Source organism: Podarcis liolepis (assembly GCF_965112155.1).
Source record: "Podarcis liolepis genome assembly, chromosome: 3".
NCBI lineage: Eukaryota > Metazoa > Chordata > Lepidosauria > Squamata > Lacertidae > Podarcis > Podarcis liolepis.
The window spans coordinates 105,889,062-105,915,009 of NC_139557.1; the positions used below are offsets into that span (position 1 = coordinate 105,889,062).

Sequence of the window (25,948 nt, forward strand, 5' to 3'; positions counted from 1 at the left end):
TTTGGTGCCTTAGGAGCTCAAAGGCACTCAATGTGTGAGGGGAAAAAGTAGCCTTTGCTGGATACTATAATCCTCTGGGGTTAAGTCTACAAGGTGAGCCACAACAAGGAAGACGAGGGGGCAGGCAGCCAGTTGGGACTGGTGAGGCGCAAGGCAGGAGGTCAACAGTAGGTGGAGCCAATGCCACACACGCAGAGTCAACAGGGTCTGGTTTTGACAACTATCCGCCTCCCTGCTGAGTTTTACAAAAGCTATACCAATTAAGGAGGGGAAAGGAAGCTGGCAGGTGGTGTCATCCACTGGACTGATTATAAGCAAGATGACTGACTGGGGTGGAGGTGCCCAAAGGTAGACTGAGGCGGGGGAAGAGCCCCACTCTCCCTTATGGACCAGCCTCTGCTTGGTGTATGCTGTAGGCCAAAGTCCTAGGCATCACAAACAGAAGGATTTACTTCCGAGTAGCCCTGCTTAAGATTGCACTGCTCGCTCTAGGATTCTTTGGACGGGGTGAGGAACCTGTTTCTCTCCATCAATGCATTCATTCGAAACTGTGCTTTGCAGGGTTCATCGTCCTTCATCTGCGTCTGTCTGGTGGAACCCTACATCAGGGATGGGGAACCTGTGGTCTTCCAGACATTGCTTGATTACAGCTCCCACTGTCCCTGACCACTGACCACTCTGTCCAGTCCAGGAAGGAGGGGAACCCAACACCTAGAGGGCCTCTGGTTTGAAACAAGCAGGGCCCACATCAGAAACAGGGGCTAATCTGAGAAAAGCCTCCCACAAACATTTTGGGGTGGTTCCCTGGACCAGATGAGTGGGAGATGGGCTTGATGCTCTTGATGGGGTTACATTTCCTCTGAAGGAGAAGGTTCATAGCTTGGGGTGGTCCTGGATTCTTTGCTGTTGCTTGAGGTTCAGGTGGCCTCAGTTATTGGGTGATTTTTATTCTGATGATGTATTTTGTGGTTTTATATTTTGATTTTATTTTGTGAACCGCCCTGAGACCTCTGGGTATAGGGAAGTATATAAATTCAAACAGCAGCAACAACAACAACAACAACTTAAGAAACTGGGTGGCTCATGTAGGAGAAAAATGGTCGTTCATCTAATTTGGTGCCATGACATAGAGCACTTTCTAGGTCAAAATCAGCCTAATAAATTATGTCTGGAAACAAACTGGCAGCCAGTAAAGAAACAAGAGATGTCTCATGTATAATGCACTGCAGTAACCAGGGCTGGACATTAGCAGGGCATCAATAACAGTCACAAGGCTCTCTCTGTGTAGGAAATGTCACAACTGGTTCACAGACTTAAGCAGGTGAAAGGTGCTTTGGGCCACATGGATAGAATCATGGAGTTGGAAGGGACCCCAAGGGTCATCTAGTCCAACCCTCTGCAATGCAGGAATCCCAACTAAAGAATCCATGACAGATTGCCATGCAACCTTTGCTTAGAAACCCTCAAGGAAGGAGAGTCCACAACCTCACAAGGGAGACCATTCCACTGTCGAACGGCTCTTACTGTCAGAAAGTTCTTCCTGATGTTTAGTCGGAATCTCCTTTCTTGTCAAGGATCATTCAGGCCACCAAATTAAGGCCCCAATCTCACAGTACTCAACAGTGACAAACGTGATCCTTAAGGGGAACTGCAACCCCATCCAAAACAGATTGAACACCACCCTATTAATCTAGTGAGGCAGTTACTGCTAATGCCACCATTTTGTCTAGATTTAATTAGCCGTTATTCAGCCTATTACCAATTCCAGAGGTGTTCAGCACTTGAAATAGGGCAGGGGTGAGGAACCTTTGTCCCTCAGATGTTGCTGAACCACAACTTCCTTCAGGTCTAGCAAGCTTGGTGGACGGTCAGGGATTATAGGAGTTGTAGTTCAGTCACATCTGGGGGGAGGGCAAAGGTTCCCCACACCTGAAACAGTCACACACAGTATTTCTACTTCTACCATTTTGTTCTGAAAGAAACCCCCAGGCCTAAATAATGCCCTACTCTCTTTAATGGCCAATCGTCCCTGGCTTCTCCAAACTCTCAGAAAGTTGACATCATTTGCCTTGCCAAAGGGCACGACCCTGAGCAGGTCCGAATTTATGGTAAAACCACGGACCGAATGCCTCTGGTAGATGCTCTGCATAATCCAGATGAAAGACGAGCCAGAAGGAATGGACGAGATATAACTCCTGACACTTACAACAGGGCTAATTTGAGATGGACTTGAATGAACCTAAAACAGGCATAGCATGTGACCAATGTCAAAAATAGTTGCTTGGGTGGGGGATAAAATCATTGGAGAGAAGTGTTTTGGGAGGAAGGAAGCTCCACAAGAAGGAAGATATTATCTGCTGCTTCAGGGCCTACACTGCTGTGCTCTCACATGACTTGTAAATAAAAGCAAATGTGGCCCATTGGCTGAAGTGTAAATTAAGGCCTAGAAGGGGAGCGTTCAAAGCCCAACCCAATTAATAACTTGCTGGGAGGCCTCAAGGAAGCCGCCACGTTTCCGCGCCAATTCCCCATTTGCATAAAGGGAACGATAACCTACTTGTAAGGTTGCTTTGAGATAGAATTAAACAAGGTAGTGAATGCTACAGATTGACTTAGTCCTTCCTCATACGGTGTGGATATTAAGTCTCAAATTCTGCCTTCAGGAATAGCATTTGATGCGGTTCACTTCTGGGTGTGGCTATGTGCAGCGCCACTTCTGAGTGGTATTTACTTCCACGATTCTGTCTCAACTGGCAATAATAATGACATAATTATTGGTGTCAAGAGAAGGAGTGTAAGCCTGGCTGCCTTGTGAGATCATTGTCAGACACTTCCCAGTGTTCCCACAAATATACTTGGTTGGGAACAGGGAGAGGGTCTGTTCAGCAACTGTGCCCAGAACATTGATTTTTTTTCCCCTGAGGCAAATTCATCTCATCCCATCTCTAACAGTCTTCCAGAAGACAATCAAAGCCTTCCTTTTTCAGGAAAGCTTTTGGGCTGTAAATGGTTGTTCTCATTCTGAACTGGTGTAACTGCTGTGGTTACATTATTATTGGTGGTTGTGGTGTCTTTCATCTACCTTTGCTGTTTAGTTCTAAGACACTGCTGAGACATCTTGTATTTTCTACCTCAGCTACGGGACTGCTGACCGTGGTCCTGAATCAGCACCTTGGGCCTTATTCACAGGTCTGGCCTTGTTTTGCCATCTGTTCCAGAACCCCAGGACAACTGATCTCCTCAGTTGGGCCATCACCTTCTCTTGGTGGTGGATATCACCATGGATGAGGAGACAACTTAATAAGTGCAAGGTCCCTCCAGCTAAAAGCAACATTCGTGTTCATATGGCTGAAAACATAATGGTTGGGTTCCAAAGCATATGTGTGATACAGGTAGACACAGCAGGCAACTTCCTACTGATTGCTGCTCTCTCCAGTGTTTACACAGAAACTTCCACTCATCCAACACAAAGAGGTGAAATAGCTCTTGGTAGTATTCACTACATGGCCCACCCTGATACTCTCCACAGGCTACAGAGTGCAGGATCCTGATCTAGTCCAGCCTTCCCTGACACGTGTCATCCAAAAGTTTTGGACGACAGCTTTCATCTGCCCCAGCCAATGCTGGCTGAGGCTGATGGGAACTGAAGTCTAAAACATCTGGAAGCACCAAGTTGAGGAACGCTGCTCTAGAATCCCCAGGGCTTAACTTCTCTTTCTCAAAACGTCAGAGCGATCGCTCTCTTCTAGCACTGCTCTGTTGCTGCTAGAAGATTTCTTAGACAAGCCCCTTCTTTTCTGACATTCAGTTTGGTTTCAAGGGAAGTGGGGAGTGACTGTAAGCCTGGAGGCAATAGGGAAAAAGGGAGAACGGAGAAAACGGAATCAAGAGTCAAAATGCACCAGGCACTACTGGTTCAGCACTGCAAGTCATTGTGTAGGGAACAGGTAGAAGAAGCCACCAAGCCAGGTGGTTACTTGCAAGCAGCCTGACCAGCACTCACCTTGTACAGGCTGCAGATGGGGGAAAAATGCAAACGGTGAGATGTTGCAAGCTTTCAAGATGGGTCCTTCCCACTGCCCTGAGCTCCCACCTGCCTGCCTTCTTCATCATAGCTAGTCCAGGGGTGGCACTGCTTGCTGGTTTCCTCCTCCTTGGCCTCAGTGGGGCAAAACTACAACTAGTCGGCTCTCTCAACAAGCTATGGCTCCACCTACTGTTGGCGCCTCCTGCTTTCCATCCTACCACCCACAATGGCCACCAGCTACCACTGGAAAAGGGGCATGGGAGCAGCCTGGAGAAAAGAGAGGTTGCCTGCTAAAGGAAGAAGGCAGGAGAAGAAGGCAATCTGGAGGAGATAAGAACTAGTGGGGGTAAGGAAGTTGGGATATCTCATTCCCAATTTAAACAAAGTTAGAAGCATAGCAGAAAGCAAGTATGGAGTGACTGAATGGTACGTTAACTGCTTCATCCTCTTAGCAGATCTTACCTGCAGGCAGTTGTTAAAAATGAAGCAGGAAAACTGTTAAAAATTATTTTGCCTCCTTTGGTTTGTGTTGACTGCACTCTACATTCAGGGCAGTGGGGGGTGGGGGGAGAAATGAACATTAATTTAAGTGAAGTGCCCCATTATGCTGTGGTTGGAATAAGCCTCTAATGTTCCTGTCACAGATCTAGGGGTCCTTGGTAAGTAACTACTTCTATTTTTACCGTGGCACCCCCAGGGAGGAGCACTAATTCGGTCTCGGAAGGCAATTAGTCACCCTAGCTGTTGCAATGGTGCCAATCACACCACAGCAAACCAGCTGCCACCATGCGACGTATTATTTATTCCCTTAGTGAAAGTCTGAGGAGGGGGAAGCACAACTGAAAGAACCTCTATGGAGATATTTATGCCTTCATTCTTCAACTTCTAAACTTCTGGCTTTTCACTTCATCTCGGCTTCGCTCCTGAAAATCTGTCTATGCCACTTATTCCAAAATCCATAGATCAAAACACCAGAGGCACAAACCTGGTGTATTGAAACTCTGAGTAGGGTTGGGCCAGAGCAGATCAGGTACAATACTGTTAAAAAAACAAACCACCTAAGTAGAAAAAAACACTATTTTATGGACTATAAAATGAAGGACTGAAATGCTATAATTCTAAGATTCTTTCCTCAGCTGCTACTGCAGGACAGTTACATGGGCACATGCTTCAAGATTGAATTTCCAGCAGTAAAGCGCTTTAGAAGGGGAAAACTTACTCCAATTCCAGTATAGAGGCATCACTTTACAGCCCAGGAGTCAATCTGGAAATCAGAACTGAAGACTTATTTAGATGGACTATGAGATGTATTTTTTTATTTCTATTTTACTGTTGAGGGTCACATTCCTTGGGGGAAATATATTGGAGGTAGCATGAGGGAGGTGGGCAGAGCCCCCCCCCCCATGTGTGTCTGCTTTCCCCTCTTCCTCCATCCCCATCCATTTTGGCTTCCATCCTGCTTCCCCCCTTCAATTAACACAGGTCAGAATGTATCCATTGGGTGCTGACCTGCCACTTACCTTCCCCAGACAGGACTAGCATGCCTTGTTATATGCTGCTTCCGGCTAAGACTTGCTAAGAGTTCTGTATCCACCCAGTTTCCACAGGAATGAGATATACTGCTTTACTGCCTGTACCCTGATCTGCAATCAAACATTCTCTAATAAAACCATTGCTTTCTCCTGCTTCCCACTCTCCTTTTTCCTCTCCATTCAGACCCCCCACAGCTCACTGCAAGACTTATTTCTACCCAAGCTCACTGTGTGGTACAGTTGGTTTTCAACTTACGCACATTTAACCTGCGAACGTTCAGCTTCACACACGTGGCAGAAATTTTAAAAGGGGTGGAAAGGGTGCAGGGATTTGGTGAAAATGACTTTGCCAATCCCACGCACTGTCGGGGACTGGCTGGATGAGGAAGAGTGGAGGGCATCGAGTGCCCAAGAGCTCCCCAGGGAGGACAGGGGAAAAGACGAGCCTGGATCGTGGTGGTGGGGCAGTGGGGAGCAGTCTGGGGAAGGGACAAGTTGGGAGTTGCTTGGAGCAGGGGGTTTGAGCAATCAAGGGGGGTGTCAGAAGGAGGAGGCCCTTGCAGGACAGGGCTAGAGGCTGAGAGTTGCAGTGTGAGCACAGACTCAGGCAGAGAGGAGTCCGAGGTTGCCCTTGCTACCCAGACCCAGTCCTGCCGGCTCTCCTCTCCCTCTGATACCCAGCTGGAGGAGACTCCTGCACGTTGCTGAGCAAGGAGCCAGGCAGACCCAGAGGAAGAGCCCCATCTGCTAGGGAAGGATCCAGAGTGAGAGGTCAGAGGGGAAGGGAAGGGCCAGTGGTCAGTTTCAGTAACATCTCCAGCTGGATTAAGATGAACCAGAGGAACTCTGCTGTGTTGTCACTTCCTGTGAATAAAAGCTAACTGCATTTTGTTCCTCACATTCTTTCCTGCCCTGTAGATGACTTGTGCTCACCTGACAACTCCTTGACACCCACCAACAAATGGGTTTTTACCATACAGTCGTACCTTAGATCCCAAATGCCCTGGAACTCGGACGCTTTGGCTCCCGAACGCCACAAACCCGGAAGTGATTGTTCCGGTTTGTGAATGTTCTTTTGGAACCCGAACGTCCGACGGGGCTTCTGTGGTTTCTGATCGGATGCAGGAGCTTCCTGAAGCCAATCAGAAGCCGCAATTTGGTTTTTGACTGTTTTGGAAGTCGAATGGATTCTGTTCGACTTCCAAGGTATGACTGTAAGCGATTTTGGCCTTAGGCGCAATCCCCGAATGTAACCCCCATGTAAGTTGTGGGCTTGCTGAAGTTTTGTCATATGCAACCTGCAGTCTGCAAGTTAGACACACCCGGGCTAAATTAAGATAACTCTTTTGTAACTATCAGAACCATCTGTTCTGCAGAATTGCATCCAGCCATTTGACCTGCTCCTCCAGTTGACCTCTTGAGAATTCATCCTCATTTGCTTGCCAGGGAGGTTACATGCCAATGAACATTCATTCTGATTTGCTTGGGTGAGGGTTATACATCTTCCTGTTAATCAGACGTTTATCCCTGTCACTCTCCTAATTGCAAAAAGTCAGGGGTTTTATAGGGGGAGGGAGTGGATTTGTTGTGCCAGAGTGCTTTAATCCACGTTAATTGCTCAAATATAAATTTCCGGTATGCGAATGAATCCTGTCCTACACAATAATGGCAATCTGGAGGGGACTAGAGAGATCACTTGCTGGGAGTGAGACTGTCTGTCAGAATGAACACTTCCCTTCAATGGGGAGGCAGAAACAGCTTATCCCGGGAAGCCATTTGATGTAAAGTGTAGATCTAAGAGTTGAAGGTGGAACCACCATGGCTGCAAAGATGTGCCCCTAATGGTAATGCATTTTTGAAAAAAGACTCTTTAAAGAACAAAGGGAACGCTGGAGAACCACCTTCCCGACAGGAATCGAAAGTATCTGGGATGTTTTCAGAAGCTCTTGACTACCAGAAAGAAAACTAACTGGCATTCTTTGAAGATCTTTGAAGTGCAGTTATCTACCATCCTGTTCTCCAATTTATGGAGCCCTCTTGATTCACAGTTAAATATGTATTTACATAACTTACTTAACCCACATTAATATAACTCTGGATACAAATATCCTTCCCATCAACAGAGACCCAAAAACATCGAGAGAACAAGAACCAGTATCTCAAACAGAAGGGATGTATGGACCTGTCGGTTTCTCATTTTCCCAACCTTAAATTCCATTCCCCACATTTCTGCAGCAACTTGCATTTATATTATATTATATTATATTATATTATATTATATTATATTATATTATATTATATTATATTATATTATATTATATTCATGAAATTTGCCAGCATTTTACTGGGACATTCTACTAACAAGCAGATTTTTGTATGTAATTTCCCCTACTATACACATTTCTTCCTATAATGCATTTGTATGTTATTTCCACTAATATATGGATTTTTATGCACACTTTACCATAGCGATGTTTGTGTATACTTCAATTGCCTGGAAAACTGCATTGCAAAATTCGGAAAACAGCAAATTTTGAAGGAAGGCATGCATACTATTTTGGAAGGCATGGATTTGGCAGGTACACCTTTAAATGTGAACTAAATGGAATTTCTCCCTCATCCCTATCAACCATAGAATCTTAAGAGTTGGAAGGGACCCCAAGGGTCATCTAGTCCAACCCCCTGCAATGCAGGAATCTCAGCTAAAGCATCTATGACAATTGGCCATCCAACTTCTGCTTAAAAACCTCCAAGGAAGGAGAGTGCGCCACCTCTCATGGGAGTTTGCTCCACTGCTGAACAGCTCTTATTGTCAGAAAGTTTCTCCGAATGTTCAGTCGGAATCTCCTTTCTTGCAACTTGAAGCCAAACATGCTCCCTCTTCCATGTGACAGCCCTTAAGATATTTGAAGATGGCTATCATAGCTCCTCTCAGTTTCCTCTTTTCCAGGCTAAACATACCCAGATCCTTCAAGTGCTCCTCAGAAGGCTTAGTTTCCAGACCCTTGATCATCTTGGTTGTCCTCCTCTGCACACGTTCCAGCTTGTCAACATCCTTCTTAAATTGTGGTGCCCAGAATTGGACACAGTATTCCAAGTGTGACTAAGGCTGAATAGTGTGCTACTATTACTTCCCTTGATCTATACTTCTGTTGATGCAGCCTAGGATAGCATTAGCCTTTTTTGCTGCTGCATCACACTGTTGACTCATGTTAAGCTTCTGGTCTACCAAGACCCCTAGATCCTTTTCACACTGCTAGTAAGCCAGGTGTTCCCCATCCTGTATTTGTGCATCTGGTTCTTCTTGCCTAAGTGCAGAACCTTACATTTGTCTCTATGGAAATTCATTTTGTTAGCTTGCTCCCAGTTTTCTAATACGTTAAGATCCTTTTGAATTCTGATTCTGCCTTCTGTGACATTAGTTACCCCTCCCAGTTTGGTGTCATCTGCAAATGACAGTGGCTGCCAAAATTTATAGTAATACAGGGCTGTGGCCCTCCAGAGGTTGCTGCTGGACTTCGGTCAGTCCCAGCAAGGACAACCAATGTTCAGGGAAAACGGAAACTGTAGTTCAGCAAAACCACAATAGGATCCACCAAAATGTTTCTGCTTATGTTGAGAATGAAATTTTCTTAGCCTGTTGCAGGGGCACTGCTCCAAACGTAGCTGGAAGCCCAAACACCTGATTTCAAAGCTCCTAAGATCCACAGATCATGAGCCAAGATAACAAAGAACTATCGTAGAATTCTGGGAACATGAGGGTCATCTGGTCCAACCTCCTGAAATGCAGGTATCCTTCGCTCAATGTGGGGTTCACATCCATGACCCTGAGATTGAGAGTCTCATGCTCTACCTACTGAGCTATGGGTCATTTCCAGTGCTGTGGTAGATACAGACTGACCTGAAAGGAAGAGGTGTCAGTGGTGAAGCTATGGAATGCCTCCTTTGTTTGGACCAAACTGCACATCCATTTACCGAATATATGAATCTGTTTTCATAAATTGGCCCAAAATCTGGGAAATAAATGTTTGCGCACTGTTTCAATTACATGACATGGTCATCTCAGCTTTCTCAAAAGCGAATTTGGTAGCACTGCTTTCAGCTGAATGGCTTGTTGTGTTAATTTCTTGCCCTTATTTTTATTCCCTCTCTGTTCTTTGGGTGTTATTATCCCACCCTCTTAACAGCTGGTTGTGACACCTAAATAATCACCCACAAATTGAGTTAACAAGTTGTTTTTGTTCCTCTGCCTCTGTAATTATTCATGCCGGGAAGCATTTTGTGCTGTGGAAATCAAATGCAAATAGGAAATGAGCCTGGACCGGCCTCAGCTTCTGCCTCCCTGTCTTTTCTATCTCCTCCCTGGCAGGAAGCAGGAGAGGAACACAGCAGCTCTCCAAACTTCAGTTTTACTCATTAGGTCCGTATAGTTAAAGCTATGGTTTTCCCAGTAGTGATGTATGGAAGTGAGAGCTGGACCATCAAGAAGGCTGATCGCCGAAGAATTGATGCTTTTGAATTATGGTGCTGGAGGAGACTCTTGAGAGTCCCATGGACTGCAAGAAGATCAAACCTATCCATTCTCAAGGAAATCAGCCCTGAGTGCTCACTGGAAGGACAGATGTGAAGCTGAGGCTCCAATACTTTGGCCACCTCATGAGAAGAGAAGACTCCCTGGAAAAGACCCTGATGTTGGGAAAGATGGAGGGCACAAGGAGAAGGGGACGACAGAGGACGAGGTGGTTGGACAGTGTTCTTGAAGCTACCAGCATGAGTTTGACCAAACTGTGGGAGGCAGTGGAAGACAGGAGTGCCTGGCGTGCTCTGGTCCATGGGGTCACGAAGAGTCGGACACGACTAAACAACTAAACAACAACAACCCCAGCGCCACCAGGAGGTTCCCTATACTGTCCTGAACTCTTACAACAGGAATTGGAAAGCATTTTCAGTTCAAGGGCCACTTTCCATTCTGGGCAATCTTTTGAGGGCTGCATGCTAGTGATGGGCAACTGACAACCAATGTCGATTTCATTTTTGTACAGTGGACTGGTTTCTACACACACTAACACCCCCTTCTCCCTACATCCAGCAAGCAAGAGGCACCATCAATGACACATTCAAGGCAGGCAAAAACACTCAGGAGTGCAAAGCATGATCAGCGGGGTGTGTGGCCTGGGGAGAGTTTTGAGGGCCACATAGAGCGCTTGGAGGGCCACATGTAGCCTCACAGCTTGAAATTAAGGCAAGAGTCTTAATAGCACAAGGATGGAAGAATGAGGAGATCCCGACAAAAGAACAGGGCCAAGAGAAATTGATGCATTATGCGGAATTGGCAAAATTGACACACAAATTGCGAGACAAAGACAACTGAGACTTTAAAGAAGAATGGGAACCCTTTACAAACTACTTTAAAAAAACCCACAAAATGAATTGGACTCCTTGGCAGGTTTTGAATAAACATACACAAATTTATTGACTGTCAACATAATAGACAGATAATTTAAGGGTCTTTACAATTTTATATTATGCAGAGAACATGTGCTGAAAAATCAGAAAGAGGAACTGAGGGAAGTCTTGGGGGGGTTCCCTAGGGAGGGGGTGGGGAAAAATGGGGGGGGTGAAGATGATATGCTTTGATAATTTATGTTGAAATTCTTAATAAAAAATATTTTTAAAAAAGAAAGAAATTCCCCATCCCTGTCTTCTGAGCATCAAGAGAGCAGGATGCTTCTGCTCCAACCCACAGCCAGAGATTCAGAACGTGTGGCCATTCAGATGCTGTTGGGCTCAGCCTCGGTCAGTATGGTCAATGGTCAGGCGTGATGGGAAGCACCATCCAATAATATCTGGAAGGCCACAGGTTTCCCATTCCTGCCATAGGCCGTGACTACTTCAGACTCCTTGCTGTTTCATCCTTCCACTCAGCTCCCACCAATTCTCAAAGCGGGATGGGGGATAAGGAAGTGGGGTGGCTCCATTTCAAATAAGGCCAGACGTAATTCAGCCCATGGTCCATCCACCATCCTCATCACTATGCTATCGACATCGTCAACCCTCGCCCAGGTGGTGGAGCTGGGAGAGGCAGCTGTCAGGTACTCCTATAGAAGGTCCACCTTTCTACAAAGGCTGGCAGGATGTGGAAGCTGTCGATCCAAGGGCTTGCTAGGGCTGGGCAAATCCGTCAATCTTGTGTGTTTTCCTCCAGCCCAGTTCTCCACATTTCTGCATCAGTTTGCAGATTTCAATTAGTCAGCATTTTCGCCACTCCAAGAACCTTTTTCGGCTGAACAAATTGGGGCACAAATGCTCCAAACAAACAAGGTTCAGCCGAACACACTTACAACCCCCTTCATGCTCAAAATGAGATGGTTAGGATGGAGCAGGCAGGCGCATGCTTGCCACTGCCCAGTTTAAACCCTCCTGTGTTACTCTGAATGACCAAACAGGGAGTGCAGCAAAAGAAAAGCTGTGGGATTGCAGGGGTGGATTAGGCCTAGAGGCACCCAGATTTAAAGATCCCCATTCAGCCTTTACCTCAGCCATAAACCTCAGAGAGTGATCTGGGATCAGTTGCCACCTTCGCAGAGTTATTGTGGGAATAAAATAGGTGGTGGTGAGGAGAAGAACATACCCCACACCCTGAGCTCCTTTCGGAAAGGGCAAATGATGAGTCACATCAGTCTCCCCATAGCATCCCTGCCACCAACCTAGGTATCAGAATATTTTGAAGACAAAGAACCCCCTCCCTGACTCTGTGACCATTCCCTGAGGCCCTTCTTCGTGTGCCTCCTCCACGAGAGGTCTGGAGGGCAGCAACATGAGAACGGGGCCTTTTCTGCGGTGGCTCCGTTTGTGAAATGCTCCTCCTAGGGAGGTTCACCTGGTGCCTTCATTATACATCTTCAGGCGCCAAGCGAAAACGTTCCTCTTTAACCAGGTCTTTGTCTGATGAATATTCCTTGGCCTTTTATATGTGCTTGTGGGAGGGGGGTTATTGTTTTGTTTTAACTATTCTGTGCTTTTATTTCGTATTTTTATCTTGTGAACGGCCCTGAGATCTTCGGATGAAGGGTGGGATATAAATTTAATTAATAAAAAATAAAATAAAGAGGTATGGACACTTGTGCCATATGGCAGGATTTTCAGGATGGTAGCCACACAAACCCCAGCCATCATTGCAGGCCACAGCAACATGATTAAGCCAGCATGGGGGGGGGGGTTGCTGTCAACCAGATGCCCCCATTTGTATTCCTAACAGACTCCCATCTCTCAGGACTGGACACTTCCAGCCTAGCCAGTGTTTTGAATGGCAAAAGGCCTCCACAATGCATTCTCAAAGCCATTTCCATTCTGCGGCTGCGGCTGTGTGTCCCAGATACTAAAAAGTCTTGAGAAATGTTCCCCCTTTGGGGCATATGTTTTCTGAACATGTTTCTGGTTGGTTTCAAAGAAATCCCTCCAGTCATTTGAGACACAAGCACAAACAAAACGGTAGGGGAAAGGGGGGGGGGGGAATCATTCCTCTTTACTGCATTAAAAAGCCGCTGCAATCCAGGGTGCAAAAATGATGCAAGTAAACTCTAATAAGAACCATACGATTTGCAAGTCCTGAAAAATTAGATGTGAACTATGAAAAAGGAGTATAATGAGGTCTGCAGAGTTGCTTAAGAAATCCATTAATTTTTAATGGAATAAAAACCCAAGCCATGATAAGTCTTCATGTTCACGCTGGCATCTCTCCCATCTGCTCTAACAATGGCATTTGCTGTCACAGGCGTCTGACGGTGGCAGCATTCAAACTTTACAATGGAAAAATACTACACTGGTGGCAAGAGTAGAGGACATAGTTAGTATCACAGCTGCTACAGACATTAGCTAAATTGTTTTAAAACATTAGAATTTAAGCCGGCAGATAAACGGCCTTCTTAGCACTCAGTTCAGATATAGTCCCACATTCAGCGCCTCTGACTCTCAGAACCTATTTTTGCCACCTACCCCTATTTTCAGCACGAACCAAGCCCTGACACACTCGGTTCTTGTTATAGCCGGAAAATTCTGAGTACAGTGGTACCTCAAGGTTACATACGCTTCAGGTTACATACACTTCAGGTTACAGACTCCGCTAACCCAGAAATAGTACCTTGGGTTAAGAACTTTGCTTCAGGATGAGAACAGAAATCGTGCTCCGGCGGCGCGGCAGCAGCGGGAGGCCCCATTAGCTAAAGTGGTGCTTCAGGTTAAGAACAGTTTCTGGTTAAGAACAGACCTCCGGAACGAATTAAGTACTTAACCCGAGGTACCACTCAGTGGTACCTCTGGATGCGAACGGGATCCATTACGGAGCCCCGTTCGCATCCTGAGCAGAACGCAACCCACGTCTACGGGTTGCGATTCGCTGCTTCTGCGCATGTGCGTGACGTCATTTTGAGCGTCTGCGCATGCTTGAGCGGCAAAACCTGGAAGTAACCCGTTCTGTTGCTTCTGGGTCGCCACAGAATGCAACCTGAAAACGCTCAAACTGAAGCTACTTTAACCTGAGGTATGACTGTATACAGACGTGAAGAAAAACCACACCTCCAGGGGCTACAACCGGAACCCACATAACCACCCCAAGCGTTTTCTCATTCTGCTACTAAGAACCTGCAGACTGTGGGTCCTACAGATGCAATCGCAGAAGGGAACAGCAGGCACAGGAAGAAAGTCTCACCCTTCTTTTGGAGTAGTCCAAATCTGGAACAGTTCATACTATAAAATAATAATAATAATAATAATAATAATAATAATAATAATAATAATAATAATTTATTATTTATACCCCGCCCATCTGGCTGGGCCTCCCCAGCCACTCTGGGCGGCTTCCATAAAAACCAAAAATACAGTAAAATATCACACGTTAAAAACTTCCCTGAACAGGGCTGCCTTCAGATGTCTTCTGAATGTCAGGTAGTTGTTTATTGCTTTGACATCTGCTGGAAGGGCGTTCCACAGGGCGGGCGCCACTACCAAGAAGGCCCTCTGCCTGGTTCCCTGTAGCTTTGCTTCTCGCAATGAGGGAACCGCCAGAAGGCCCTCGGCGCTGGACCTCAGCGTCCGGGCTGAATGATGGGGTGGAGACGCTCCTTCAGGTATACTGGACCGAGGCCGTTTAGGGCTTTAAAGGTCAGTACCAACACTTTGAATTGTGCTCGGAAACGTACTGGGAGCCAATGTAGGTCTTTCAAGACCGGTGTTATATGGTCTCAGCGGCCGCCCCCAGTCACCAGTCTAGCTGCCGCATTCTGGATTAGTTGTAGTTTCCGAGTCACCTTCAAAGGTAGCCCCACGTAGAGTGCATTGCAGTAGTCCAAGCAGGAGATAACCAGAGCATGCACCACTCTGGCGAGACAGTCCGCAGGCAGATAGGGTCTCAGCCTACGTACCAGATGGAGCTGGTAAGCAGCTGCCCTGGACACAGATTTGACCTGTGCCTCCATGGACAGCTGCGAGTCCAAAATGACTCCCAGGCTGCGCACCTGGTCCTTCAGGGGCACAGTTACCCCATTCAGGACCAGGGAATCCTCCACACCTGCCCGCCTCCTGTCCCCCAAAAACAGTACTTCTGTCTTGTCAGGATTCAACCTCAATCTGTTAGCCACCATCCATCCTCCAACCGCCTCCAGACACTCACGCAGGACCTTCACCGCCTTCACTGGTTCTGATTTAAAAGAGAGGTAGAGCTGGGTATCATCCGCATACTGATGAACACCCAGCCCAAACCTCCTGATGATCCCTCCCAGCGGCTGCATGTAAATGTTGAAAAGCATGGGGGAGAGGACAGAACCCTGAGACACCCCACAAGTGAGAGCCCAGGGGTCTGAACACTCATCCCCCACCACCACTTTCTGAACACGGCCCAGGAGGAAGGAGCGGAACCACTGTATAACAGTGCCCCCAGCTCCCAGCCCCTCAAGACGGTCCAGAAGGATGCTATGCTCGATGGTATCAAACGCCGCTGAGAGATCCAGCAGAACTAGGAAACAGCTCTCATCTTTGTCCCTAGCCCGCCGGAGATCATCAACCAGTGCAACCAAGGCAATTTCAGTCCCATGATGAGGCCTGAATCCCGACTGGAAGGGATCCAAATGGTCCGCTTCTTCCAGGCGTGCCTGGAGTTGTTCGGCAACCGCTCGCTCAATCACCTTCCCCAGGAATGGAAGATTTGAGACTGGGCGATAGTTGGCCATCGTGGCTGCATCTAAAGATGGTTTTTTAAGAAGCGGTTTAATAACCGCCTCTTTCAGCGGGTCTGGGAAGGCTCCCTCACGGAGGGAAGCATTCACCACCCCACGAAGCCCATCGCCCAGTCCTTCCCGGCTAGCTTTTATAAGCCAGGATGGGCAAGGATCCAGGAGACAGGTGGTTGGTTTCACTCGTCCAAGCAGCCTGTCCACATCCTCGGAGGTAACAGATTGGAATTGATCCCACTCAACTTGACTAGACAGAACTCTAGCACTCTCCCGCCCCGGTCCTGCTCCCACGGTGGAGTCTACTTCTTCCCGAATCTGAGCGATTTTATCTGCAAAAAACTTTGCAAAATCATTGCAGGAGAACATGTGGCCCGTACTGGGCCCCGATGTTGCAGGTGGTTCCGCTAAATTGTGAACCACCTGAAAAAGTCTCCTGCTGCTGTTTTCTGCAGATGCAATAGAGGCGGTGAAGAAATTCTTCGCCGTCGCTATACTGGGCCTGTTGTCAACATCCATGTATCCCACCCACCCCAACAGAAGACACAGCTGGGTGGTTGGATTTCCTATCATCACCATTTAAATTTCCCACAGTGCAAAGCCTCCAACATCTCCAGCTAGGACTGGGAGAGACCCCTGCCTTGAGAGCTGATGTCAGTCAACGCAGACCAGGGTTGGCAACACGATGCCCTCCATATATTTGGGACTACAGCTTCCAGCATCCCTGGCTATTCACCACGCTGACTGCAGCTGATGGGATTTGAAGACCAAAACATCTGGAGGCCACAAGGCATGCTGGCTACCCTGGTGTAGACAATATTAAACTAAGGGGACCAAGGGGCTGACTTAGTAGAAGCCAACATCTCCTGGGTCTATGGCATACATAGGGCAGGGCGTTATGACTGTAGGGTAAAGAAAACAGTGTGGTGGGCAGCCCAGCTCAACACTTCAGCCAGCTGCAGAAATCCTCCAGGATTTCGCTCACCTTTCAGCCAGGGGTTGGCCCTTTAAGGATTCGCATGTGGGTATAATAAGTGTGCGTTTGTGTTTTCTCGTTTGGGCCCCCAAAAGGTTGACAAACTCTGACGGACACCAATACAAACCTGTCAGGTTGTTAAAATCTGCCTTGGAAGCCCTGCTTGCATGCCCACCTGTCAGACAGATTTGATTGGCGGGTGCAAGAGACAGGGCCTTTTCTGTGCTGTCTCCCAGGCTGTAGAATTTCCTCCCCGTGGAGGTGCTTATGGCCTCAATGTTGCTTGTGTGCTTTGGACCGTTTTTGCTTAAAGGTTGCTCTCTTAGAATTGTTTGTTTGTTTTGCTTTATAGATTTATATACAACATATAAAGAGTCGTATATAAGCGGTTGGTGGTTTACACTGATATAAACTGTTTTAACTGACTTGGCTTAAGGATTGTTAATATCGTTGCCATTGCATGTTATATTCTTTGCTGAGGTGCAAATCGGAGCCTTGAGAAGAGAACATACTAAGGCTGCCATATTTCAAAAATCCGGACACAAGCGTTTTGCGAAAAGGCAAAAGAAATATTGACAATATTTAAAGGTACCATATTTTTCGCTCTATAACACGCACCCAACCATAACACGCACATAGTTTTTAGAGGAGGAAAATCCGTAGGCATGCCACCCGTAGGCATTCCCTCCATAACACGCACAGACATTTCCCCTTACTTTCTAGGAGGAAAAAAGTGAGTGTTATGGTGCAAAAAATACGGTATGTTTAAGGAAAATCAGCAAAAGACACAGCTGCCATGGGCTGCCATGTCCAGATTTCCCCTAACATTTTACCAATTTCTGCCTGGACACTGCTTCCGACTACTTCTGCGCATGCGCGCACGGCAAAACCCAGTAAAATACTTCCGGGTTTGCCGTGCCTGCATCCTGAAGTTTACGTAACCAGAGGACTGTCTCGCCAGAGTGGTGCATGCTCTATCTCCCGCTTGGACTACTGCAATGTGCTCTATGTGGGGCTACCTTTGAAGGTGACCTGGAAACTACAACTAATTCAGAATGCGGCAGCTAGACCAGTGACTGGGGAAGGCCGCCAAGACCACATAACACCGGTCTTAAAAGACCTACATTGGCTCCCAGTATGTTTCCAAGCACAATTCAAAGTGTTGGTATTTATCTTTAAAGCCCTAAACAGCCTTGGCCCAGTATACCTGAAGGTGCGTCTCCACCCCCATCATTCTGCCCGGACGCTGAGGTCCAGCGCCGAGGGCCTTCTGGCGGTTCCCTCATTGTGAGAAGCAAAGCTACAGGGAACCAGGCAGAGGGCCTTCTTGGTAGTGGTGCCCGCCCTGTGGAACGCCCTCCCATCAGATGTCAAAGGGGTAAACAACTACCTGACACTCAGAAGACATCTGAAGGCGGCCCTGTTCAGGGAAATTTTTAATGTGTGACATTTTAGTGTATTTTTGGTCTTTGTTGGAAGCTGCCTAGAGAGGCTGGGGAAACCAGATGGGCGGGGTACAAATAAATAAATTATTATTATTATTATTATTATTATTATTATTATTATTATTATTATTATTATTACAGCATGCACCACTCTGGTGAGACAGTCTGAGGGCAGGTAGGGTCTTAGCCTGCGTACCAGGTGGAGCTGGTAGACAGCTGCCCCGGACACGGAATTTACCTGCGCCTCCATGTACAGCTGTGAATCCAAAATGACTCCCAGGCTGTGCACCTGGTCCTTTAGGGAAACAGTTATCCCATTCAGGACAGGGAGTCCTCCACCCCCGCCCCCCTGCCTCCCCAAACAGTACTTCTGTCTTGTCAGGATTCAACCTCAATCTGTTAGCTGCCATCCATCCTCCAACCACCTCCAAACTACAGCTCCCACTGCTGGTCAGGGCTGCTGGGAGTTGTAGGTCAAGAACATCTGGAGGGCCACAAGTTCCCAAGCCCTACCCTAGAGAATGATCTAATTTAGTACGTACGATTAAAAAAACCACCTTGTAATTGGTAAACAAAGCTAAAAACTCTGAAACTGCCAAGCTTGCCAATTCTTTGCAGCCAGCAATTTTTTCTGCAGAAAAATAAAGCACTAGAAAATTTTCTGCCTCATATCACGGCTGAATTTGACTCAATAAACATGGTTGTTCCTACAAACCTCCACCACAACCTGCCATATTAGAGTCTCACTAGTTTTCTTTGAGGTTGGGCCTTATGCACAACACATAGATTTCCAAGCATGGCTGTGAAACGTCTCCATCCAATGCGGGGCGTGTGGGTGTCACATGGCCAGCTGTTCTCTGCGCACCATGCCTCCCTGTGGCTCCCATTCGGACATGCCATCCGGACAACCCTCGATATGCATGTGAAGACCAGGCCCCAGGGCGACTTTAAAACACACACCAGCTTCGGCTACTAATCCCGGATTTAAATCCTAATGACTGCAGTGCACAGAAACGCCCGGGCAGGACGCAAAGCTCTCGCCGGCCCTTCGCCCCAGCCTGCTGTCGGGAGCATCAGCGGCTTTACGAAACAGCTGACAAGAGCACAAGAAGGGCACAGCCAGGAAGCTGGGAGAGGGAGGGGGTGGCGAGGCCTTTATTTCCATCAAAGGAATTTATGCACCCATCTTGCTCTGCTCCGCTTGCTGCAGAATGAGGGAGAAGGTCAGCGGATCGGGGAATTGACATTCGGTCAGCACCTTCGCTGCGCTTTCTAGGTGGCCACTGGAAACTTTTCCGTTTCAGAAAGCCTAATGATTTAGCTAACATTTGTTTCCAACATTTTATTGATTTTATTGTGATTTTAATTACGGTTTTATGTATATTTGGTGTACAGTGGACGCACGGGTTGTGAACGTGATCCGTGCGGGACGCATGTTCTCAACCTGCAGCGGTGTGTCTGCGCACACGCGGGTTGCAATTCGGTGTGTCTGCGCATGTGCAGAGGACGATTTAGCGCTTCTGTGCATGCGCGGCCGCCGAAACCTGGAAGTAACCCGTTCCGGTACTTCCGGGTTTCAGCAGTCTGCAACCCAAAAACCACATCCTGAAGCGTCTGTAACCCATGGTATGACTGTATACACACACATAAACATGCACTTATACATTGCTTAGAGAATTTATTTTCTGAGCAAGTGGTTTACAAAATAAATACGTAAGCAAGCAATTAAATAAACCTTGACTAGAGAAGGAGGACAGAGTCTTGCTGCGTACTGAGGTAAAGATCCAAATATGTCTGCTCAGCAATACAGAATCATAGGACCATAGAGTTGGCAGGGACCAGAAGGATCATCTAGTCCAACCCCTTTTGTGCCCAACATGGGGCTTGAACTCATAACCCTGAGATTATCAACCTCATGCTCTACTGACTGAGCTCTTCCACTTTCTTCTTTCAATACAACCATCCTTCTCTTGACACATTCACTAGGAAGGGAACACTGGAAGTCTGGGAAGACTTGGGGATAGGGGTCGGGAGATAATGCCTTTCAGAACAAACCACAAGTTCTCTTCAACTTGAAAGGATTTGCCAACAGGCGTGCAAGAAAGGGAGGGAGGTGCAGCTCAGTGGCTGACACTGGGGTGGAGTGGGGAGGATTGGGTGGAAGGAGATACAATGTCCTGAGAACCTGGGGAGCTCCTGCCAGTCAGAGCTGACAACACTAGGCTCAATGGACAATGAGTGGTTCCGGTATAAGGCAGCTTTTCCGAAAAGCTCTTCTGTGGCAGGGGCGGGCAGATTTCAGGCTTGCGGGATCTACTCTTGTGTTTTTCTAAAACCCAGAGATCCAACAACTGGGGCCTGGTACAAAAGCCACAAATTTTAAATTTATATAGCAGGATGCTGCTAGCACAGGGCTGAGCTCACTGGGCTTCCGCAGAAAAAGACAGCAACCATACCTGGTTAGCTCAAGTTTCCTTCATTTCAGCAGTCTACGTTGAAGGGGATGGGAGCGATCATTTCGTTGGGAACATTAAAGAGATCTTTGCTGATCTTTTGCACAATGCCCAGAAATCTAGCAGTAGAGATCTACCTTCTGCCCACCCACCCACCCTGCTCTATGGGGCTGTTTCCCACACCAAAGTGCTATTGTAATAACTATCTACTACCTGGGCACAAATCATTATTAAAGAGATCCAGAAGATTTCCCCCTCCTTCCTACGAACAATGCATGCATTTTAGAAGGGGAGGGCAAAGAAGAGATCTGTTAATGACAGCACCATCACATGCCCTGATTGTCCTCAACTTTAGCCAAACAGTGCCCAATATAGTCTTCTAAAAACGAGAGCTAAGGAGCTGTCAGAGAAGGAGAAGGGGCCACTCTGCCGCCCCCTGTACTCCAGGCACTGCTAGAAATTCTAGCCACAAATTTCACTTTGTCACCAAGTGTGCACTCGACAGGGAGCTTCATACAACTGTGGCTCCCTGGATTTTGCCTATATCAGCTGTCCCTTAGTGGCCTTCAGATGCTGTTGGGATGACAACTCCCATCAGCTCTCACTATTGGCTACGCTGGCTGGTTCCGATGAGAGTTGTCATCCAGCAACACCTAAAGGGTAGTTGGCTGGGGAAGGCTGGTCTGTTATGACATGTGTCTGCTTAAATACATGTTTGCTCATTCAAACATTTCAGTTTTAAGCACATATGCAAGTACATGTCTCAAAACTATAAGACGCAGAGTAGGCTCATCCTTTTACTTCCGGCGCCCCATTTAGCAAAGTTCTTATTCAATACCTTCTGCAGAATGATGATGGTGATGCTGCTGCTGCTGTATTACTTATACCCCCACCCATCTGACTGCACCTAACTATGGAACTCCTTGCCTATTGACATGAGGCAGGCGCTGAACTTTTTCTGCCGCCTGCCCAAAGCACTTTCGTTTAGGAAAGCCTACAGAGGCATGTACAAGTTACAGGCCCTTTATTTCTTTTTAGCTACTGTTAATTTAAATCATTCCTGAGCATTTTCAAATACCTGTGTTAATTGTTTCCACTGATAATTTTAACATGTTTCTTAAAAATTCAAAAGTTTTCTTACAATCAAGCAGTACATAAAATTTGTTAAATAAAGACTTGAACAAAAATTCTCCTCCTCCTCCTCCTCTTCCTATCCCATTGTGTGTTAAGTGTTTGAAGGCTACGAAATAGCTGCTGCATTCTAGCGCTGCGGGGTACCTACCCTTTCAGCGCGGTCCAGAGACTGTACCCATATATCCTTGTAATGCAAGTCATATATTTCTTTACTCCTAGAAGGTTATGAGCCCCAAAGGACAAGAACAGCACATTCAAAATCCCCAGGTGGAAGGGATCCAAGAAAAGCAGAAAACACAGAAGGCTGAAGCGCCCCTGACAGCATTTCCAAAGTTCAAAATGCAAGGCCTCCCTTGCGATAGGCAAATATTTCATTAAAAACGGCAGTTTGTCTCATTTACGAGATGGCTTCTTTGCTTTACGAGGCGGTCCCTTGGTCCAGCATTTGAGGCAGGCCCAAGATAGGGAGATTTGTGCTCTGCGGGTGCCTACCCTGGAGCAACAAGGCCACAATCCCAGCGATTCCTAGCAAGACGGCCTGATGGGGATCGGTTTCCTGGTGCAGAACTCTACTCTGAGTTTTGAGACAGAAATGGGTCGCATGAATCTGCATAATTCTGTTGGTGCGCTTAATTCCATCCATCTGATTGTGCAATTTATGTATTTTTGGCAAATCTTTGTTTGATGGATGCTAGGAAAAGAAAGCTGGGGGGGGGGGGTTTCCAGCTGAGGGGACTGGAAATCAACAAGATACAGCCATACCAGGGAGGACAGACCACAAACCCAGATCCAAACAGACCCTAGGCTTCCATTTAACTCCTAGAACATAGGAAGCTAGGAGAAAGATGGAAAACCTGTCGATCCAGCTGTTCCCGGACTCTAACCCCAATTATCCCTTACCACTGACCACGCTGGCTGGCACAAATGGGAGTTGAAGTCTCACAACAGCTGGAAGGCTGCAGGCTCCCTATCCTTGACTTAGAGGGTGCAAAAGGCTGGCCCCACTTTCTTAGTTTCCATGTCCGAAATAATAGCCCTCCCTTGCCTTAAGGTGAACGAGATGAGCTATTTTCTCGAAATAAAAAGAATGAAGCAACAGCAGAGCAATCTAGGGAAGTCCACAAGCTCGTAAACAAAGCTTTGCACAAAGGAGGAGGCTGCTTCGCCCTTCTGGGCCCTTCCTAAACAATCTCGCCATTCTATAGCAACCTGCCGGCTCCAACACATTTATCACACTCGCTGTTTCCTAGAAGTCAAAGGCCAATGTACAGAGACATGGAGGGTGGTGCCCTTCCTCCATCTCTATTTTTAAAAAAAGGTCTTGCAGAAAACAAGCAGCAAGTAGCCCCCATGTAAAGGCCAGGGGCTAGATGTCTGGCACAATGGATAGAAGCAACAGCTTGAAGATGGAGAGGAGGTAGGAGCGAGATGGCAAAGAGAGGCACCTGTCGCATAACCAGAGATACCTGAGGACACGAGACCAGCGGCTTACCTGGATCTTCACAGCAATGAGCACAGAGCTGAGCTCCTTGTCCAGTTCCCTCAGCACAGTCAGCTTCTTCAGGCGGAGACTGCACAGCCTGTAAGACAGAGAGAATGGGACACATTCAGGAACCACCATCCCAGGGCCCCTGCCGCATGGTACGAGGCGCTTTGGAGACAGCCTGGAAGGTCGGCAGGCCACCGCTGCTCCCGCAGCTGCCTGCCCGGCGGAGGAAGAGGGCGAAGCCGTGCGCCGCCACGGAGAAAGCAGATCGGAAAAAGAGGAAAGGAGGGAAATTAACAGAGCCAAAGCAGGATTAAGGGGGATTATGCGCCGACAGGAAGTTGCAGGGCATGTGGAGCAGAGATCCCTGCCCAGCAGGAGCCACGGCCAGCTCTTCGCTCAGACATCTCAGCTAACCCTGCCGTTGCTTGGATAGAAATGACCCGGTTCAAAGAAACCCTGCCCTCAACTTCACATAACATAAAATAAAATAAATTCACACTGCTTATTTACAAGTCACATTTTAACCACGTGATGCAAAAAAGCAACTGCTCTTTACGATGGATTATCAGTGCTCCAATCCGACGCTAGAGACACAGGAGTTGAGTGATAAGCTGGCAGCCCAAGCTGGCAAGCAAGTCCATGAATCTCTTGGTCTGTTTGTCCCATCATGCTGGCTCCCCCAAGTTTCGTCCTGCCTCGGATTTGCAAGCATCCCTTGGCCCAATTCTCCCTGATCCACCTGCACTGTGTGAACTGGGGAGAGTAGAGGGAAATGCCAACCCCCCTCCTGCGCATCATGATTTATTTTTAAAACGAATAAACAAAAATACATGTACATCAGATTGTAGGCATTCAAGATGAGGGGAAGAAAGAAAGCCAATACAGGTTGCAGAAATGAAGACTGGGTGCATTAAGTATAAAATACGACCCATCATCTCTTTCTGGTTTTTCAGAACATAAGAGGAGCTGTGCTGGATCAGGCCAACAGACCATCTAGTCCAGCATCCTGTTCTCATGGTGGCCAGCCAGATGCCCGTAGGAAAAGCACATGCACAACAACACTCTCCCCTCCTGTGCTTTTCCACGGGGTCTACTAGCTGCAGCCCACCAGAGAAAGAAAACTGCTCCTAATACCACCAGGAAGAGAAGATCCAGATTATCTATGAATTCCACATACTTGCTTAACATGCCAGGACCAGTTGCATTATACCGGCAGTTTTGTAATATTGAGATGGCACTAGGAGCAGCTGCAGTGGAAAGGGGAGTATACCAGGATCAATACAGCACACAGCACCTGGGCAGCACTAAACATTGCCATTGTAAAAAGCGGATGGAAGAATCCCACTCCCCGCATCTGCACCACCAGCATCCCTTTTGCTGGCATCAGTACGGGGACAGGAGTGGTCCAGATGTAGCTGTGCATTAACTCCAGATGGGTAGATTTAAGTGACATGGGGCAACTGTCCTATGCAATGCACCACGAAAGTTCAGGTAGAGCCATGTGTGAATTTTGGTACTGCACAGGTAGGGTGGAAAATAACACTTGTCACCATAATATTCAGCATCTTCAATTATTATTATTATTATTATTATTATTATTATTATTATTATTATTATTTCTAGCCCTTTAATCTGCAGAGTTCTCAAGAACTGTAGCAGTCCAAGAGTCCTTCAGCAACAGAAAGCAAAGACCAATTTCTGGATCATTTTCCCCACCAACCCAGTAGAGAACCAAGACTATATACCCAAGAGTCATTTTACTTGGCAGGCATCTGTAGAAATTCTGGCCTCTCTCAATTTAATATAATTGGTTACTTTCTCCACAAACACACACACAAACACACAACATCCCACATCTTAACCGTGTTTTTAACATCTGGTACTTTAGAGTCCTTCCAAAGTCGTGCCAAAAAATATTTTGGCAGCTGCTATTAGATACTGAACCTTCTTTTTAAAAACAAACAAGCATATGCTCGAAGATTTCCCGATAGCCATAGCCAATAATACTCATCAAGGCAGGTTTGTAAACATGTGAGCCTCAGAATCCAGAGTGGTGTGTGAGTTGGATTTCCGCAGTTTGTGGCAGGAGAAGGGAGCCTCTTTTCTATCTGAGGATGCATGCTGGCCAGAGACTGTAGTGGGTGGGATCATCCTATTCTCTCGCTTTCTCTTTCTCTTTCCACCCTTCACTTTCCTTGCTACTGAGTGGGGTGCCAAAGAAAAGACAAACCCCCCCTTGCCAGAGGTCTGAATTGATCAGACCTTTTATAGTTCTTCAAGAGTGTCAATTAGCACATCACCTTGCCAACAAAGGTCTGTATAGTTAAAGCTACGGTTATCCCAGTTGTGATGTATGGAAGTGAGAGCTGGACCATAAAGAAGGCTGATCGCTGAAGAATGGATGCTTTTGAATTATGGTGCTGGAGGAGACTCTTGAGAGTCCCATGGACTGCAAGAAGATCAAACCTATCCATTCTTAAGGAAATCAGCCCTGAGCGCTCACTGGAAGGACAGATCCTGAAGCTTAGGCTCCAGTACTTTGGCCACCTCATGAGAAGAGAAGACTCCCTGGAAAAGACCCTGCTGTTGGGAAAGATGGAGGGCACAAGGAGAAGGGGACAACAGAGGATGAGATGGTTGGACAGTGTTCTCGAAGCTACCAGCATGAG

The 25,948-nt window shown here is 47.0% G+C and overlaps 1 protein-coding gene across 4 annotated transcripts in view; it reads right to left on the minus strand.

The window, feature by feature from the left end:
* LOC310702544 (phosphofurin acidic cluster sorting protein 2-like) overlaps positions 1 to 25,948 on the minus strand; it is a 185,265-nt gene that overhangs the window by 40,096 nt on the left and 119,221 nt on the right. For all 4 annotated transcript variants that reach the window (XM_083494262.1, XM_083494261.1, XM_083494260.1 and 1 more), the window contains exon 2: positions 23,283 to 23,370. In XM_083494262.1, coding sequence (XP_083350388.1) covers positions 23,283 to 23,370 — 88 coding nt within the window. The remainder of the gene's footprint in view (positions 1 to 23,282; positions 23,371 to 25,948) is intronic.